This window comes from Scleropages formosus, chromosome 4 (genome assembly GCF_900964775.1).
Source record: "Scleropages formosus chromosome 4, fSclFor1.1, whole genome shotgun sequence".
Classification (NCBI taxonomy): domain Eukaryota; kingdom Metazoa; phylum Chordata; class Actinopteri; order Osteoglossiformes; family Osteoglossidae; genus Scleropages; species Scleropages formosus.
This window is the reverse complement of record NC_041809.1, coordinates 24,219,958-24,235,144: the sequence shown is the minus strand read 5'-3', so window position 1 is coordinate 24,235,144 and position 15,187 is coordinate 24,219,958. Positions and strand designations below refer to the sequence as shown.

Genomic DNA, 15,187 nt, shown 5'->3' with positions numbered 1-15,187 from the left:
CTTGCAGCCATAAGGGAGGAGATGTCAGGCATCCCTCTGTGCTGTAGCAGAGAGCAACACTGTGTGACTTACAACTAAAATGTCAAATTAGGATGCCTGAGGTCCGTTAAAAAAAAAAAAAAAAACTCAAAACCAGCCATACCTTGACCAGCTCCATGACTAAGTACAGCTCACTGTATGTGTCCATCTCCTCAATGAGTAGCACAATGTTGGGGTGCTTTACCCGTCGGAGGATCGACACCTCGTTCTGGATCATGTGTTCCTGAGGACCAACACAGAGGCGGCAGCAGAGAGATGAGAGAATACCAAACTTCCCTGGTGTCAGACAAGGAAAATTCTCCTTCTGGAGTTTGGATGTCTGTATGGATGTTTGACTTGCACTTAGTATTGCCCTGCCTTCCCGCCTCTCTGCCTCCCTTACCTTTCCTCTGCATTTGCTTTTGTTGATGATTTTCAGAGCATATTCCCTTCCAGTCGATCGCTCCACGCACTCCCGGACTACGGCAAAGTTTCCGTCACCAATGGTCCTTCCCACCTTGTACCTCTCAGCAATGGAGGCAGGAACAGGGGAACACTCATCCATCAACTCAGCTGAAAGGACAACATGGAGAAAGATACCAACCGGTTGAGTTAAATGAACCTGCCCAGATACAGCTGCTCTATGTATGGCTAATGTGTAATTAAGCCCCACCCACAAACAACATGGAACGCTATGGTCCCGAGAAAAAGAAACACCTTTCAATATTCTGATCATGTGAAATGTGTCCCTCTCGCAACCAGTATTCACTACCCGCCACTGATTTCCCACCCTTCACCCCTTCACCTTACACCCAGTCTTCACCCCTTTCTTTTACATTTCACACCTTAAGATACTTTGTTACCGCCACCCATTCTGAGCTCAGCCCCTTTACCTTATCACCTTCCCCTTTACACACAATCATTTCCATTCACTTACTTTCAGTCACTGCTCTTTCTCCCTCCTCTACAGAGCTGCAGACTTTGGTGGAGGCCAGAGACAGGGAGGAGCCGTTGTTCTGGGACCCCTGAGCCGGAGAGACGATATATTTAACAAGGTTGCACACATTTCCCCTAAAGGTGAAAGATTGCTTCCATGTCTTAGACATGCAGATTAAAATCTTGGCCAAAGAACTAATGTGGTGCTAGTGCTTCAATCCAAATCAAATCAAGTAAATAGCAAAATGTAGAGCTGTGTTCGACTTCAACATCCGTAAATCCCTGTGAACAAAATGTGTGCAGTTTTGCACTGGCTCCAGTCAAGGGCAAAAATGCAGCAAAAATAGATTTTAGTAGGTGTAAATCCACATAGGCTGTCATCAAAAAGTATCACGTGTACTTTTTGTCTGGAGACGGCTTGTTACGGTCATTTAAAACCAGTATAATTTTTCTCCCTATCCAGTGCACCACCACTTATATTTTTCTCATTCTTAATCTCAGTCATGTCTTATATAGATATCAACTGTGAGCATAAAAATTTGGTTTCCATGGGAACTGTTTAGGCAAGCGGTGCTAATAATACTTCCACAATACTGAGTCAGTTGGCTGGGTCAAGCCTGAGAACATTTCCTCTGACTAAATAAGGGCACTTCCTGTTCTTGGGAGAGCATTTCTTCTGACCAAATAAAGGCCCTTTCCTGTTTTGTATAGTTTACAGCTGCAAAGATACGTATATTCTTACTGAACCAAAACGTGAGATTAACTTTAACAATATAGATACAATACGACAGTTTGTTAATCAAAAACAAAACAGGTCAATGCAAAGCTGATAAACAATTTTACTTTATTATGGTATTGTATTGGTCAATGAAGAGCATAAACAGGAACTAAACAGTAAAAAAATAATTAATACAAATGTGCTATGGGAAAACAAACATAAACAGAATAAAAAAACTCACACTTTCAAGATGTGAACCCTTTTCCAACTGTCATATAAAAAGTGACTCCAATTACTAGTGCTCAGTATTTACAAAAGACCGGGGTGTGTGTCACCTTGTTTTAACCATGCTCATAGCCTGGTCTACCACTCACTTCTATCTGAACAGGTATCTGTAAATAAATGGCTGTTGAGGAGCCCCATCTTTTTTCATCTTCTGCCCTTTTGGCTGACATGTTGCTGCATGTTCACTTTGCACTCTTAGGGCACACAATACAAAGGTCATCCCATCACACACACTGTGGTCTGTATCTGCATGCTGTTAAGCCAGGTCCAGTTACAGACAACTGAAAATGTTGTCTTGCCTTTCTGTGTCCAAAATAAGGAAATGTCCTAAATATGATTTTGTTAAAATAAGGATCACACACAGCTGAGGAAAGACATAAATAAGACATAAACCAAAAATAACATAAAACACTAAGTACACAGTGAGAATGGATCACATCAACAAATGTCACAATTACAACAGCGCACATAAAATGATGACTCAGGAGAATAAACAAACAAAGGGAGAAAGCATTAGACAGAGGGAGCATTTGATAATAAAATGTAGTAGGATACTAACAAAAAGTAGAGTCTGGATGACAACCATTGGGAGGCAATGCTCAGCTGGATGAAAAATGTGGGTGGTCCACCCACAATCCCACCTACACTCCCACCCACTACTGTGTAGCGCTTTCTCTGCTGCGTCTCGGCATGATGAATGTTTCATGGACAAGATGAACAAAGAATCCACCCAAACAAACATACAAACCAACAAAATACATGAAAAATCATAGTTAAGAGTACATGCAAACAAATAGAAATAAAACAACCCATTATACAGAGATCCATGAGCTTATAGTGCATCACTCTTCTCACACACACACAAATACAAAGAGCAATAGAGAAGGGAGCATGCAACTGAACAGGGAGGAGAATACAGATGAGGGCATGTGCACTGAAAATAAAGTGATGGGACTGGAATGTTAAGGATGATTTGGCAAGAGATGGAGATTATGGGTAGAGCTTCAAAAAAGCCCATTACTGGATATTTCTGACCCTCTTTATTTGAGGAGAGAAAAAGACGATGGTGTATTTAAAAAAAAAAAAAAAAAAGGTTCAGCGTTGAGTTCATATTGTGTCCCATATTCTATGAATGGAGATGGTGTCCTCACAGAGGAAGCAGAGGAAAAGGTGGGTGGGTTGATTTTCAAGATTTCAAAGGCCACATTCAAACTAAACCTTTCTACTTTAGAAGCAGACTCCAAAGTGGGCCAAGCTCTTAATGTGTGTAAATTTAATGTGCAACTGAGAAATCCTGTGGCCATTTTCTGCCACAATCTACAGACCTTCAAAACCCATTATTGCTGCTGTGGAAAGACTTGAGACTGAAAGCACAGGTGAGCACAGGTATAGCCTAATGTAACCATGCCATGATTAGAACAAACTGATTTAACAGCCTACCACTGTTGCCCAAAATATTTGTACATGAGAAAGATGTATGCTGGCTTTGACAGGAATAAACTGAATTCAGTCAGTGAGCGTGTCAGGCAAGTCAAGCAGAAGGTCATCACCTCTCATTGGATATTGATGAGCACAACCAGCCCACAGAAGTAATTAAAACAGACTAAGTCAGTATGGACTAGCTTTCCCCTCTCTCTGTTTCAGCCCTGCTAGTGAGGCAAGCAGCAACGCATCGCCATGGGAAAGCCAGGCTGGAGTCACATAAGTGGTTGCTAGGTTACCCGCTGTGGTGACAGCAGCGGAAGTGGCGTGTGGTTTTCTCCTAAATACAGGTGTGGTTTAAGCTGATGGGACATCCTTTTCTGGAGCCCATAGTGAAGGAAAAAGAGAGAGAACATAGTGTACTTCACCTCATTTATCTTTCCCGCCTTGTACAACGCTCATTAGTTCCTCTGGGGAGACTGTGAGGTGCCTGATCATGAATGACACCAATCCATACCCTTATCCTCTTCGAAGATTATTTTTTCATAAGGAGAGAGCTGGTAACCTCCAAGAAGAGGAGAATGTGCCAAGATGGTATCCATGAGGAGCCTTGCATGCCCCACATTCCCATACACAGGGGGTCAGTAAGGAAGCAAAGCCAGCTCAGAACTGATAACAACCAGTTCTCTTTTGGAAAATGTCGACATACTAACAGTTTCTGCTCCTATACAACATTATGAACCATCTCGTCCTCATATGGACATCAAGATATTTAACTAGCAAGACAGTTTCAAAACTCAGTAATTCTGGGAGTTGAGATGTGAGCAAAAGGGGGGAATAGCGGCACATCAGGACCAACAACAGACACCCTTGGTGTGGTGCGGTGCCATGTTTCCAAGGGCCAATCCACACCGGGGCACTCACGTGGAGAATCTCAAGCCTAGCTTTGATCAGACCTTTTATCGCTGGGTTAGAGTCAGCTGACTGCCAAATCGCAATGCATAGCACAGGGCTCGAAGGCTGGCTCACTGGGAGAGGTCAGCCTAAGCACTTCAAAAGGCAAGATGCTTAAAATTCAGAGCAGCTTATGGCTCATACAAATTAAAAAGTCGGCTCAAAAATGACAGTTCCGACGGGCTGAAAATGAGGTTGGTTCGTATTTGCAGCAGTACTGTGAAACTCTCCTTAGCTGTGGTCCTTGTCTATGGATCAGGTACCCTTTGATCAAGTTACACATGCCCACACTTGGCTACTCGAAAGAAGAGAAATTCAATTTCAAACAAAGCCTGTTGCTGTTGAGTTGCATGCTCATCAAAGAGTAACATCCAAGTTATTTCTCTCCTTAGGAATGAATGTCTGTTCATTATACTACCAATTTATGCCTTCATGCCTTTTCTAGATGTTTTTAAAATATTAGCCATGGACTGAATTCCAGACCCCAGGTCCAGCTTGAACAAGCGTGTGTAAACCTTTCTGGGAATTCTCACTGGCTCCTGTGATGGGAGCTCTACGCTGTGGTTTCAGAGGGAACTTTGTCCTTCTCCTGAGAACATAGAAGGGAGTATGTTAACATCTTCTTGAGTTTGCGTGCATTTCTCTGCGTGTGAGTGGCAGTGTCAGTTTGTCATTTCTATAGGGTAGGGAATAAAAAGAAGTCTAAAGCAAGCTAGTGGTTGAAGAGCTGGCCATATACTCAGAACGTAGCAGTTTTTGAATAAATAAACTGAAAAATAGTTTGTAGCAGCTAGCACACTGGTAAAAGTTGCCTCCTTTGGAACTGAAGGATGCATGTTTATCCCTAGCTTCTGGTATAGCACCCCTGAGCAATGTACTTACCGTAAGTGCTCCAGTAAAAAAAAAAAAAAAATACAATACCCAGCTGTATAAACGAGTTAATCATTGTAAGCTGCTTAACGTTGTCGCTTTGAACAGAAGCATCAGCTAAATAAATAAATGTAAATGTATACCCCAAGGCAACACTTGCTTTGCCATACATCTACCATGTATGTTGGCATTAAAATTAACTGTAGAAGTAGCTTGGAGTAAGCGCATTGGTTAACTGAATAACAATTACCAATTGCATACATAATGCAGTCTAAAATTTCCATGTCTACTATCCACATTTCAGGAAATCTAAAATGGCAATGAATACAACTCAACTATATCCGAGACATCCAGAGTCACACATTGTACACTCTTACTTTTAGCATTCACTGTATGTGAATCCTGACACTCTGCACTGAATCTGCTCTACCCTGTGGCTATTGGAATCCATATGCTACTTGCTCTACTGTAGCCATACGGGTTCTTTTACACCCAAGTGTGCCTTTTCTTGCCTGCAACCTGTTCATTCCTCAGTGTCCTACTTAGCTGGAGTGTGTTAAGGACTGTATGAACTTGCCCAGAACTATGGTGAAGCACCAGGGTAGCAGCTTAAGCTGCAGAGTTTTAGGAGGTTAGTAGTTAAACAAATACCAGGTAAAGCAGATGAAAATGAAGAAATGTGGTGGAAATGCATGGAAAGATGTGGGTGACAGCAGCAGTCAGCACACAGTGAGCATGTGAACCCATGTTTACCCATGGGAATGCAGATGTTCCAGTGTTTTTACTTGTTTCTTTGAGTGTATGTGTGCAGTTCCCATGTGTCTATTAATTTCTGTATGCGTATGTGGGTATATATGAATGCATGCAGGTACACATTAGGTGTGTTTATGTTCTGGCAAAGGGCCAAAGTGATGGAGAAGCAGCAGATGCAGGGTCTCTTACCCGGCGTCTCTGAAGGCTCCCAGGGCTGGTTGGGGAGGGGCTGGGGGACTTGGCGGAGTGGGGGGTGGACAGCTGGCTGCCTGGGGTCCCATTGACTGCGGCCACAAAACCAGAGAGAGGAAGTGAGAGAGAAAGAAGATGAACCAGAAAATCAATGAAAACTTAGGTGCTCATAAATGAGAGTAGAAAAAGCCCACAATGCTTCATGACTTGTGTACAATGCCCCCCACCAACCAAACCAACACCTGCATGTTCTACTGCCACATACATTTCCTGTTTTTAAAGGGTGAAGTTCAAAACCAATAGTGACTATTATCAGGGAAAAATGAGGCTATGATTACAGAAAAAATATAAAGAGCCTCTCCTTAGTGTTGCAAAAGGTACATTTTTTTAAAAGCACATTCAAGAGCAACTATCATGAGAAATTCCATTTAGTTATATAAGTGGATAGCTTTATTCATGCAGTCCTCTGCTCTCATTGTGCTCAAACCTATGACTTATTGTCTGAGCACTGCCGTATGAGTCATAGTGAGCATCAAAATTCTGAGCATCAGGTACGAATTCTGGTCGTCTGTCCACCTTGTTCTGAAGATGCACTCCATCGGTACAAAAAACCAAGATCAGTACATAACTCCAGACTGCCCTGAAAACCTACATGCACAAATCACACAAAAATAAATGCTGAAAAATAACAACTGTCATTTGAAATCTTTGAAATGAAATACAGAGCTGATCCCATCACCCAGCAGAGACCAGCGTCAATGTATCCATAACTATTTCAGGACAAACCCACACTAACACAAAGACCACACTCTGGCTGCTCCGGATATCTGAACATGCCCTGCCCCGGGGCACCTCAGGGAAAACTAGCGAAAAACGTTTACCTCCCCCACGCAGTGATCTCATTCCAGTGCACCGATGAGTACAGTCTCTTCCCCATCCCACCAGCCCCTTGGCAACAGACTGTGGCGAGCCCTACCTTCAGCGTACTGCAGCATGCTGCCGGCACAGTGCTAGTCCGTAGAGCAGGAGTGTACTGTGAGCCTGCCACTGCTCCACTAAGAGCGCATCCACTGAATGAGCGAAAGCAGAGGAGGGGCTGGTTTAGATGTACTAGGCGCTGCCACGCCATTGGCTGCCTGGGGCCCTGCGTCAGCCTGACGCGCACCCGTCGGCTGTGGGAGAGCGCAGAGGGGGAGAGGAAGCGAGTGGAGAAGCGGGTGATATATATGAGGGGAGGAGAGTGGAGGATTGGCCATACGCAAGTGTCAGTCTAAAAGAAAGGCAGCTTGTGAGGGATACTGCTAGATCCACCCCATCAAAGCCCCCATCATCTTAATTAAGGGCAGACAAAAGCCCGGCAATACATTGGCGCCGGTGCATGGGTAATTAACACCACAGAGGGGCACTGATGATCAGGTGCTCAGCAACACTGTTTACAGTGTGGGAGGGACAGTACATTCAACAGGGACTGCGGTCCTGCGTTTTCAACACAATGGAGGAGCTGATTCCGAGGAACACGGCCGACCCCTTGATTGTACCGTAACAATTCCTTTTCCTTTCGGCATTCCTGTCTTGAGTGCTAAACCTGCACGTGAACAATGCTGAGTTTCTTGAGGATCCTGTGCCATGGTCATTTAACTACAGGAGCACAGAGGAAGCAAACACGATTAAAGATGTTAATATCCAGCACGGAACTTGTACTGCTAAAATATGGTATACAGGCCACATTTCACAAGTCTGCTTTAGGGGACAATCAGAGGTTTCTCCAACTGAGAATATCTTGAAGGCTGGTCAGGGGTGTATCTTTTTAGAGCTCTGCTACTTACTCTACTCACCACCCACAAAAACACACACAGCACCCATCTCAGCACCCCTCACACACATGCACATGCTAGGCTCTCATTCCAGGCACGGTTCATTCACTCTAGGGGAACGGGGGGCATTTATAGCACAGTGGGGTGACAAAGGCCAGGCAGGGGGGCTGCCTTGCACCTCTTTTTTGTTTGCGCATAGCACTCAGCCCTTCCTAAAAGTCTAAAGTTTGTTTGGATGGAAAAGCACATACCCTATACACATACACTGATCAGCTACAACATTAAAACCACTGACAGGTGACGTGAATAACATTGATTATCTCGTTACAATAGCACCTGTCAAGGGGTGGGATATATTAGGCAGCAAGTGAACAGTCAGTTCTTGAATTTGATGTGTTGAAAGCAGGAAAAATGGGCAAGCGTACAGATCTGAGCGACTTTGACAAGAGCTAAATTGTGATGGCTAGACGACTGGGTTAGAGGATCTCCAAAACGGCAGGTCTTATGGGGTGTTCCCGGTATGCAGTGGTTAGTACTTACCAAAAGTGGTCCAAGGAAGGACAACGGGTGAATCAGCGACAGGGTCATGGGTGCCCAAGGCTCACTGATGTGTGTGGGGTGCGAAGGCTAGCCCGTCTGGTCCGATCCCACAGAAGAGCTACTGTAGCACAAATTAGTGAAAACCTTAATTCTGGCCATGATAGAGAAGTGTCAGAACACACAGTGCATCACAGCTTGCTGCGTATGGGGCTGCGTAGCTGCAGACTGGTTAGAGTTCCCATGATGACCCCTTTCTACCGCCGAAAGCACCTACAATGGGCACGTGGTGAGAAGGTGGCCTGGTCTGATGAATTACGGTTTCGGGTGCGTGTGAGTCGTTTACCTGGGGAAGAGATGGCAGCAGGATGCACTGTGGGAAGAAGGCAAGCCGGCGGGGGCAGCGTGATGCTCTGGGCAATGTTCTGCTGGGAAACCTTGGGTCCTGCCATTCATGTGGATGTTACTTTGACACGTACCATCTACCTAAAGATTGTTGCAGACCATGTACACCCCTTCACGGCAGTGGCCCTACCACACAGCAAAAATTATTCAGGAATGGTTTGAGGAACATGACAAAGAGTTCAACGGGTTGACTTGGCCTCCAAATTCCCCAGATCTCAATCCGATCGAGCATCTGTGGGATGTGCTGGAAAAACAAGTCTGATCCATGGAGGCCCCACCTCGCAACTTACAGGACTTAAAAGGATCTGCTCCTAATGTCTTGGTGCCAGATACCACAGGACACCTTCAGAGGCCTTGTGGAGTCTATGCCTTGATGGGTCAGTACTATTTTGGCAGCACAAGGGGGACCTATCCAATATTAGGCAGGTGGTTTTAATGTTTTGGCTGACTGATGTATACTATATATACTGTACACATGTTGCATGAGTATACAATATATGTACTAAGGATGTGTGGGGCAGACCTGCACTTGTGTCTCAGTGTTTGTATCTACTGCATGTATGAAAGCTGGTGTCTGTTTTGTTGATTTTGACATACATTACATATATTACTGCCATCTGCCTTGTTAATTTTAGCCCGTGATACATTGCAAAGAGAGCAAACACATCAACACCTTATTTTCACTCTCATCATAGAAAAAAAGTCACAGCCCTGAAGTTTCCCTGTTATTTTTGTATAATGCTGCTCTTGTACACATAGCACTCACATTCTGTGAACTTAGCTGAGAAAAAAAAAAAAAAAACACAATGCATAAATACTGTTAGATTGTTCATGAAAGCTGTGCGTTTCTTCTTAAAAATTTTTACACCACTGTTCTGTAATTGTCATGTCCCAAAAGTTACCATTGTAATTCTGTATTTACACTGCTTTAGTATCTATATTTAATGATACTGAACATTTAAACAACCCATTATAATTATTTTTACAAATTTCATGTGCACAAAAATGGAAGTTACCTTTGCAGCTGTATTAGCATTGCATCTCATTACTTTCAGATTTGATCCACATCTTTTTTCCAATGTAAATCTTTGAAAAGCAAGTTTTTATTGTAAAAAAACCCTCAATACTTGCTTTAGAAACCTTTTAACTGTCAATTAAAAACTACTGTCAAAAAACACATCGTTAAAAACCATGCAGTGTGTTGGAAAGAATCTACATTTATTCATTTAGCTGTCGCTTGTCTCCAAAGCAACGTACACTGTTAAGGTGTTTACAGTTATTTACCCATTTATACAGCTGGGTAATTTTAGGGTAAGCACCTTGTTTAAGAGTACTACAGCTGAAGGTAGGAATCAAACCTCTGACCTTTGGGTCTGGAGGCAGTAGTTCTAACCACCACGCTACCAGTTGTCCTATTTTATATCCAATTTATTTCACATATCTTGTAATGCACCTGGACACATCATCAGTGGTGTGACCTGGGGTGATGGGGTGTTTCAGGTCTTTCAACATCAGACACCATCACAGCCTGCATCCAGGTAGCACTACCTTGAACCCACGGCTCGCATCTCCTCATCCGCTGCTATTTAGATACCCTCCCATAACCACAGTAACAACTTTTATGACTTTTTCTTCTCTGGCTGCCTATGATACCGTATACAGAAACTTCTCCGTAACTCCCCTGCAGCCTGTTTCAATGGACACACACCTTGTCCCAGCCTTTTGAGCGGCACTGCTCCGCCAGTTCCTCTTACCTTCAGATTGGGTCCAAGTCTTGTTTTCAATGTAAATCTTTGAAAAGCAACTTTACACTGTACAGAACGCTCAATACTTGTTGTAGAAATCTTTTAACTGTTAATTAAAAATCATACTGTGAAAAACAATTTTTGAAAACCATGCAGTATGTTACAATGCCATTAATGTATCACAATATGAAACATTTGACTGGAATATCTAACAGAAATATCACCCATATCAAATGATGGTATTTGTTTTCTCACCTAGATTTCCAAACCTCCTGCTCTGTTCTAGTCAATTTAAAAACCATGGGGGAACTTTAATAGTGTAGGAACGGATGTTTCATTATACAGTTCTTGCGGCCTCAGGGAGTCCAGGTTGGACTGTGAAGGGATGTAGGTGGCCGAATCAAGCACTTATAAAACACTGCGCTCAAACCAGACATAGAGTGCTGCATACTGGTTATGTGGCAGTGCTGAGAAGTGAGAGAGCGCTTTTATTTGGTTAGGCAGTGAACAAAAGTGTAGCAAGCAGCTGCTGTTTAACGTACCAGGACTGTGTTGCTGTTCGATGTTACCAGTGCAGCTCGTGCAAAAGAACACTCTGCTTTTGTTCAAATAAAGAGGAAAAGATTGCAAAAACACTCAGCTGCTGTTGCTCAGTGAAAAAGTGCTCCAGGGATATGAGAAGATTCTGCTGCTTTTCGGGGTAAAACACCATGGACTGCTGTTCACCTGAACAAGCTGGGGAAGAAGACTGAGGGCCTACCGTACCCATTATAGCAGGAAGCGAGTCATCCGTTTGCATAAAGGGCTCAGCTGCGTGAGCGAGTCTCCATCCTCGTGGGAGGCTCTTGCAAAGTTTCTGGTGGGGCCATACACTACACAGCAGCAGCTGCTGCCCTGCCTCATAGGGGTGAGGGGGTGCTGTGCCAGAGGACAGACCACCTGTCCTCATCTGGGGGTTTGTCCCAGTTTGACTTGTAAAAAGACCACAGATGAACTTTAACCGGGACCAATACCAGCCTGCCTGAGCCCTTCTGGAACACCCCCACCAAATACATAATGTGGGGCATGCGTTGTGTTTGCATACCTATAAAGGCCGCATGTTTGCTGGATGTTACTTAATATTTCTATTTACAGAATGTGTATCTAACAAGCTTAGCAAGGATTTAGAGAGGAGACTGCAGAGTGTGGATTGGATGTGGCATGACCAAATGGATTTATTATAGAGTAATGAACATCACTCCCCAAAACAACAGACCGGGGGAGGTGTGCACGCAGTGCCGAATTGCTGGGAAAGAGATTATTAGCCTATGTGAGGGCAGAATGAGGAAAGCCATCATCCTTCTCGCACAGTAATGTTTTATGCTTCTTCAAGCTCACCATTTAATAGTGCTTTAATGCTCTTAAGCCTGAGGTGGTACACGAATGACTCTCATGACCTATTTGGCAAATCAGGAAACATTATTTGGAGAGATTATGTTTCTAAATGAAGTTTATTTTATTAATTTATATCCCTTTAGTTAGCTTTGAAAGGAATTGTGCCTCCCAAGGCAGGCCAGACTGACAACGTTGCAACAATTTGGTTCTCCTGATTAGTAGTGTAGCCACACAAAAAAGGTCTTCCCCTTTCTGTGCTGCTCTATCATGCTCACTACTACCCATTCAAGAAGTGTTTCCACCTATCTGAGGCAGAGGGTCTTTCGCTTACCTGTTAATTTATGTAATGTCTGATTTTGAAGTGTTAATATGACACTGATACCAAGAAATGCAACTGTTGGCAAAGGTCTACTGCCCTGTTTCAAACTGTGGAAAAGCTTCCTGGAATTTAGGTTCAGTCCCTAACGGTTGTGTCAGAAGCCCATCCTTTGACAACAGTGGACCTAACTCATTGAACTGTGCTGTCCGAGTCCAACAGCCACATTAGCCTTTCCAGGAAAAAACATGTCAACCTGAACATTCCACTAACAATTTTGCAGTTGACTGGCTACTTACAGGGTCATGCTGAGATGACACCGGCGGGTTTGCTCTACTTGGGAGTGGGCTGTCTGTGTTGGATTCAGGGTAATTCAATAGCCCAATATATTTAAACTGCCATCCCAAATGGAGAAAGGCTGTTTATCCAGAATACAGCAGGTGCCCCATCATCACATTGCTTACTTGATAATGACTGTGACATGATGAGCAAGAGCCATATCTGCTATACTGTTGGAGAAAGACCAGGGGGTTCTGAGATCTGAGAAGAGGTGATAAATTAATACTGTAGATAGTTCCAAATCAGAATAGGCTTCACTGTTCAAATACTACTGATCTGTGGGAGGCCCATGTCCTGCTGTGGATTCATTAGGAAAGCTGGGCTTCGTTTCTACAGTAATTAACACAGTACTGAACAGCACACAAGTTCTGCTCCATGCATGGTTAACTCTATCATCCTGCAACCTCTGCTTTGTGGCCTAAAGACTTTAATATGTCTGTTGTAATCTACATGTATTCCTAGGACGACAAAGGGATTTCCCTTTGCAAGACAATAAACATCTCAGTTTCACTAAAACTAATTTCTTATTCATCTCCATTTATTTCCTGTTCCACACAGTCCTCTCCCTTCAAACACCATTTGAGCAGAGGGTATAAAACATGGCTCTAATCATACCAGCACTGGACAGTGTCACTAGATATAGATTAGATGGCTAGTTAAACAAAACATAGTCCAAGCACACACAAAAACCACAGCAATACCACCGCTCCACCAGGTTTCACTACCACCAACATACTGATGCCCCTGTGCACACACCTGCAGGTGGAACACAAGGTGAAATTTAAATGGGGGTGCTATTTCAATGCTGCACTCTTCTGTATCTGAATGTAAGCCCTGAAACAGTACTGCAGCTTATTATTTTCGGTGTAATGCATTCTTTCTTATGCTACACATGGGGGAGACTACAGAGACTCTTTACTGAGCTACGCCTAGGTACAAAATGCTTTATCTCCTCACCAGGGACAAGGCACTCATGCACCTACATTCAGCATTGATTTCTAATGTATCTCCCACAAACACTACTATATTGTGTTTCCTTTTGAAGTGCTCATTATAATAAAAAGCATGAAACACACTGACTACTGCTTGTCACTTGTGTGAATAAATATAAGGTAAAAAAGTCTCGCACGTATGTATGGGTGATACATAAACTGAAGAAAGGATCGTCAACAGTTGAACGATATTACTACTTTGAATCTTGTTACTGAGATAAGAGTTAGGACAGAGACAGGTTCTGCACTCCATAATTAGACTTCAGAGTTATTCTAAAGCATTTAGCTCCTTTACTGGAATATTGATGTGCTTTTCCCCAGTTATCATGTATTGTTTCTTCTTTCCAAATACAATCATGAGATATAAGCCATGGAATGTTATCTATGACACCTATGAACTCCCACTTGCATTTACATATTGAAGTATTAATATAGCTCCAATTTTACATAAATGTCAAACACAGAAAGGAATCTGTGATTGTAGGCAAGGATATGCTTATAATTGAATGTAGGTTAATCCTTCACCTGCATCATTCTATGATAGCAAGCACACATTGCTGGATTTCATCATTTCTGCTGTCTCGTCAGTGTTCAAGACAGCCTCTGTGACATCACTTTAAAATTAGTGCACTGCACAGTGATGTGTGGGTGTACTCCTACAAAATCAATCAACTCAAACCACCAATGTTTAAAAAAAACATGCAAGCAGACTTATATAAACGGTACACTTGTAATATAGAATGGTACTTTGATACGTGTGGTTCAGATTCCAGAGTTCAAAATGAGGCGTGTGCTGAATGAAGTAACAAAGTCAAACGAGGTAACAGCAATAGTCCAGCCACCTGGCGGACCTGAACGACGAGGCCTGTGGTGCGGTGTTTATTGATATACCACTCACACTCCCTTATCACAACATTAGGTTCCCAAGCACATAGCTGCCCCACTGGGTATTTACCAACACTGCTCGAAAATCCTCCCACATCCCACCCCCGATCATGCAGCCAGCTTCCATCATTACTGCCCTGTCTTTAAAACTGGCCTTCATGTTCACTCCCCTGTCTGCACAGCACCATTTCCACTGGGCAAACTACACAACCAGCCTACCAGTTTGGGAGTTATACACAAATATTGGGGGAAATATTAGGCCTTTTTGAAAATTGGTCAGATACGTCTTCCCCATTACACCTATTGAACGCACTATGTACTTCTATGTATCGTTACTGACCTCTCTTCACAACTCCATCACCTATAGCCTACCTGTGCTCCTGCATCTTTAAAAGTCTAGCTGTGCCAGCCTCCCTTTACATAGTCCAAATGACATATCCCTATATGCATCAGATAAGCACCAGAGGATATTTAGCTGCACGAATGCATGTTACAGTTCTTCTGTGAGTTGCTAGGGAAATAAATGGCTAAAGTTGTGCAGCAGATGCTTTCATAAATACAATTTACAGAAACAAATTTTTACATTGTATCCATTAAGCACCCAATTATGCAGTGCTCCTGCTGTTGTAGCC

At 43.2% G+C, this 15,187-nt stretch overlaps 1 protein-coding gene across 3 annotated transcripts in view; it reads right to left on the bottom strand.

Annotated features, from left to right (window-relative positions):
* The window catches only part of dclk1a (doublecortin-like kinase 1a), a 57,647-nt gene that overhangs the window by 7,556 nt on the left and 34,904 nt on the right, over positions 1–15,187 (bottom strand). For 2 of the 3 annotated variants that reach the window (XM_029251346.1, XM_029251347.1), the window contains exons 6-9: positions 6,146–6,240; positions 956–1,043; positions 422–591; positions 143–262 (exon numbers count right to left, since the gene is read on the bottom strand). In XM_029251346.1, coding sequence (XP_029107179.1) covers positions 143–262; positions 422–591; positions 956–1,043; positions 6,146–6,240 — 473 coding nt within the window. Of the gene's footprint in view, positions 1–142; positions 263–421; positions 592–955; positions 1,044–6,145; positions 6,241–7,124; positions 7,209–15,187 lie in introns of those variants that run through there. The other variant, XM_018755528.2, reaches the window with a different exon arrangement.